The sequence below is a fragment of the Nicotiana tabacum genome, chromosome 8, assembly GCF_000715075.1.
Source record: "Nicotiana tabacum cultivar K326 chromosome 8, ASM71507v2, whole genome shotgun sequence".
In the NCBI taxonomy this organism is placed as follows: domain Eukaryota; kingdom Viridiplantae; phylum Streptophyta; class Magnoliopsida; order Solanales; family Solanaceae; genus Nicotiana; species Nicotiana tabacum.
Window position 1 is genome coordinate 124,213,321 of NC_134087.1, and position 4,602 is coordinate 124,217,922.

General features: G+C 32.2%; 1 protein-coding gene and 1 non-coding gene across 2 annotated transcripts; one reads left to right on the plus strand and one right to left on the minus strand.

Annotated features, from left to right (window-relative positions):
- Positions 1-401: 401 nt before the first annotated feature.
- On the plus strand, positions 402-2,202 carry LOC107791233 (uncharacterized). The gene is made up of 4 exons (XM_075220562.1): positions 402-905; positions 955-1,019; positions 1,214-1,340; positions 1,720-2,202. Exons 1-4 carry the CDS (start codon positions 402-404, stop codon positions 2,200-2,202), a joined length of 1,179 nt encoding a protein of 392 aa, XP_075076663.1.
- Positions 2,203-3,235: 1,033 nt separating this feature from the next.
- On the minus strand, positions 3,236-3,307 carry TRNAQ-CUG (transfer RNA glutamine (anticodon CUG)). Its single transcript has one exon. It is a non-coding gene; the product is annotated as a tRNA-Gln (tRNA).
- Positions 3,308-4,602: the final 1,295 nt, after the last annotated feature.

Sequence of the window (4,602 nt, forward strand, 5' to 3'; positions counted from 1 at the left end):
TTAGACTGAATAAAGAAGATCCAAATCTGACATAATCAAAAATCAAGATAAATCAGATTTTGTGATCAAATTAATAAAATTCAACAAAAACATATATCTAACTTGAGAATCTAATCATTATAAAACTACCTAAATTTGGTACATACTTTGTTTAATTAGTCCTGAACAAAACAAGCCTTGGTCCTTTAGAACAATTGCAATTAGATCACCCTTTGATAAAAACAGTCCAGATACATTCACACTACAATAAATGTCACTCCTTTACTACTACCATTAAGATAACAAACAGAGAAGGAAATTAAATTAAATTAAATTGAAGATCGGAGAATGAAATAGAGATTAGAGAGCTCCCTTTTTCCCCCTCATTTCTCCTCCATTTTCCTCAAGCTAATTTCCTTCCAATGGAACTTGATAAACAAGAGCTTTCTTTTCACCCAATTTTTGCGCCTAATAACAATAGCCTCAAACCAGAATTAGATGATGATTTTTGCATAGACTCAAAAAATTATCTTCAATATTTTCAGCACCTTGATCTTAACTTTTCTCTTTCAGGAGGAGTACTACCTAACTATACCTTCAACAACAGTACTGGAAATTTTATGATTGATACCAATGGTTATGACCCCTTTGATCCATTCTCCAATGAGGATAATTTTTCTTCATTAGAAGATTTTAACTTAAGTTATGAGCTTAAGCCATTTGATCAAGAAAATGGAGAGAGTGGTAACACAATCAAGGAGAATACTATGGATGTTAGTTACACGTACAATGAGAGCTATTTTAATTCCTTGAGTTGTGAAGATGCGAAGCCTTTGAATTTTGTTGTGCCTGATGAAAGTTCATCATGTGTCACTAATGGTTCTAATTGCAAATTAGAAATTGGTGAAAGAAGAAAGAATAAGAAGGTGAAAAGAAATGAAAGAAGCTTATTATCTTCATCAATGAAAAAACTAGGTAGGTAGAGGGAGGAAGAAAAAGTCTAAATCCGCCAAAGGACAATGGACGATTGAAGAAGACAGGTAATCATATCGTTTTATTTCATTTAAAAGCTTGAGTTGTTAGACAAAATATACTTTTAAATACTTAATTATGTTATCTTTGGTTATTTCATGTTTCTTTTTTTTCTTTTGCCGTGAAGATTGTCTTAATTAGTAGGTTAAATTCCTATTGAGAAACTTGATGTACTTATCAAAATAAACTTATATACGTGCAGGTTTTTGATCCATTTGGTAGAGAAGTTTGGAGTTAGAAAATGGTCTCAAATTGCACAAATGCTCAAAGGGAGGATAGGCAAGCAAAGTAGGGAGAGGTGGCACAACCATCTCAGACCTGATATAAAAGTATGATTTTTTATTTCTTTCTTTGCAAATAATATTAATCTTGATTTCTGTTTAGAATCTTCCCTTAATATCTTTATGCAAGTTTATCACATTCCATGTAAAGGGTTTTCTCTTTCTTTGTCATTGTTCTTCTTTCTGTATCCATGCATGTAGTAGAATTTCTTTTCCCCAATATTCCTTAGGACTTGTGGAAAATTTTGTTAACGATTAATTCCATATGCTTTTAAGTTATATGCATAGTCAGTATAAAGTTTTTTAGCATTAATAGTATAGTTTAATTTATTTATAATTAATTACCTAATATATAAAGGACATGATTATCCAAATATTTTTAACCGTCAATCCATAAAACTTAAAAACTTTATTTCCGTTGTTTCAGAAGGATTTGTGGACAGAGGAAGAAGACAGGATCCTAATAGAAGCTCATGCCGAAGTGGGAAACAAATGGGCAGAAATTGCAAAAAGACTACGTGGAAGAACTGAGAATTCCATTAAGAATCATTGGAATGCAACAAAAAGAAGGCAATTTTCAAGACGAAAATGTCGTACCAAATGGCCAAAGCCTAGTTCTCTCCTCCAGAATTACATCAAAAGCTTGAATTTGGAAAAGGGAAACAGCAAAAAAAAATCTCAAACTAGCAATGCCACAAACTCTACTGCCAAAGTAGAAACCATTGAGTTTTGCCAAGGGAATATTGAGCAAGTTCGTGAATATTGTGATTTCAGTGAAGTCCCAGAATTTGCATTGGATGATATATTTTTTGAAGAGAATAGAATGAATTCTTTTATGGAAGATATATATTCATGTTGGTCCACCTTCCATTATGGAGAAATGCATGGGTTTGGAGATTATTCCTTATGAACTGCCTACATTCATGCAAGGTGATCAAGTCAATAATAAGGAGATTGACTGATGGAAATGATTTCTAGAGTTAATCCATAGATATTAATTCCTCAAGAAATATATAGAGGTGTTTGTGGTCAAGAAACATGTGGTCGTGTTGAATTGTTAAGTATAACAAGAATAAGTATTAGTTAAATATTACTAGTAGTAATGTTCTCTCGAGTTATTTTGAGCTAATTGTACCAAATTTATGTAGTGAAAGATTTGGTCTAGTGTAAGTAATACGATGTGTGTTTCTTTGGTTAGACCATGCACAAAGGTGGTAGGTTGTATATCAATGTGTATATATGTGTTATGAAAGATTGGAGGTTGTCTTTGCCAAATATCTGCAGCTTTTTATTCAGTGATAAAGTGCTCTTTTCCTTGTCTTGAAATTAGTTTCTTTTCTTATGAAAAATCTGCAAGTTCTGAGCTGGTGTGCCAAATAGCCCGTTTGGCCAAGCTGCAAAAATCAGCTTATTTTGAGAAGTGCTTTTTTTAAAAATACTTTTGGTGAGAAGTAGTTTGTGTTTGGCTAATTAGTTTGAAAAGCACTTCTGAGCAGCAATTAGTGTTTGGCCAAGCTTTAAAAAACTGTTTCTAAGTGTATTTTTCTCAAAAGTGCTTCTCAAAAAAGTAATTTTGGAGATAAGCTACTTTTTTCTGTTTCTCCAAAACTGCTTCTACTTCTCCCCAAAAGCACTTTTTCCTTCCAAAAGCTTGGCCAAACACCTCAATTTTTGGCCAAAAAAACACTTTTGGCCAAAAAGAAGCTTGACCAAACAAGCTATAAGTGACTTTTGATAAAAGCTGTTGATAAAGTGTGAACAATTAGTTGAGGAATTGGTGGAATGGATTCAAAATTTTATTTCGTGAATGGTGTACAAAATTAAATCACTTGCCTATACCAATTACTCTATAGACACATATTAGAATAATGCTTATGTCATACCAACTACTGTGTAGTAATTTTTTTGTTCGGTCTTATGAAGAAAAAGATATTACAAAAAGAAGGTTCCACCGAGATTTGAACTCGGGTTACTGGATTCAGAGTCCAATGTCCTGACCACTAGACCATGGAACCGTTTTTGACCGTTTTTGTCCAGAGTCCAACAAAGATATTATAAAGGAAAAAACTTTTTGACACAAAGCAACCAAGGGACCAAAACTGGAAAAGAAATATCTTCTTTAGGGATGCATTCGAATCGGTTTATCGATTTCAAAATTTTCCTTATTGAGTTATGATTTCGATTTTGTCCTTTTCGGTTATCGGTTTATCGATAAACCGATAAGATATACTAAAAAGATAAATATACTCTTATTCTATAATACCCTTTCCTCTCTCTTCCGTCTATAGTTTAAAGGGTTAATTAATAGTTGAAATAAGAAAGTACAGGCAGAGTTGCACAGACTTTTGGAAGGAAAAAAGAAAAATCATTTCAGGTATTCTTCTTCCTCAGAATATATACTATATAGGAGTAGTAATATTTTCCCTCCTCTGTGTCCTGCTGACATATTTGTTTTTCTTCTTTCATCTCTTAAATGACAGAAAAGACTTGTGCTTTTGCTTCAAGTTTGAATTTTTCTGTGTTTCTTATTCTGAATTTGTTGTAGATTGTGGTTTTAAATGTTTTATAATCAACTGATAAATATGAAAATTAGACTCATGGTAGTATTCAGTCTTTTCCATTAGATAGTTTGGTGAGTTACAAGATTCTTTGTACCAGCAAAACCTACATGTTTTTGTTTTTTCAGATTTCTGTTAAGGGATTACACGAAAATTACTGATTTAGATCTGGGGAAGTATGTTAATTTTTCTTGGATTTTCGCAGGAAATAATTTACCCTTATTCTATATTCTATAATTTTTATGTTATAAACGGTGTCTTATTTTAGCTTCTTTTTGTCCATATTAGTTATGCGTGTTTATAGCAATATACTTTTCGTGGAATCCCGCAAATTTTCTTATTGGTGTAATCGATAACCGAATTGATAACCCCCAAAAATCGATAAATCGAAATCGAAAAAATCGAAACCTTATTGAAACGATAACGATAAGCATATGTACAAATCGATAATCGATAATTAATTATCGATAAGGGTCAAAATCGAATCGATAAACCGAATATACAACCCTAATCTTCTTAGTTGATCAGCACAAAAGAAGAAGGGGGAAAAAATCAAAGGTTTTATATATGACTTTATTGACATTGCTGAAACTCCAATTTTAGTACCACTACTAATTATATGTATGCAGACTCTAGAATCAGTAACGCAAGCGAGTCATTTTCAATAATTTAGTATCTAAAAAATTAAAGTAATAGATGGAGTCGGCCGAACCCAGTCGCTTTGGTCCAAACCGTATATTGTCTTAAAAAAA

What these genes read in the sequence shown, in the direction of transcription:
- LOC107791233 (XM_075220562.1), top strand. Translation starts at nt 402, where the DNA reads ATGGAACTTGATAAACAAGAGCTTTCTTTTCACCCAATTTTTGCGCCT. An exon ending in TGGACGATTGAAGAAGACAG is followed by an intron (nt 1,020 to 1,213) that starts GTAATCATATCG and finishes ATATACGTGCAG; the next exon opens with GTTTTTGATCCATTTGGTAG. An exon ending in ATCTCAGACCTGATATAAAA is followed by an intron (nt 1,341 to 1,719) that starts GTATGATTTTTT and finishes CCGTTGTTTCAG; the next exon opens with AAGGATTTGTGGACAGAGGA.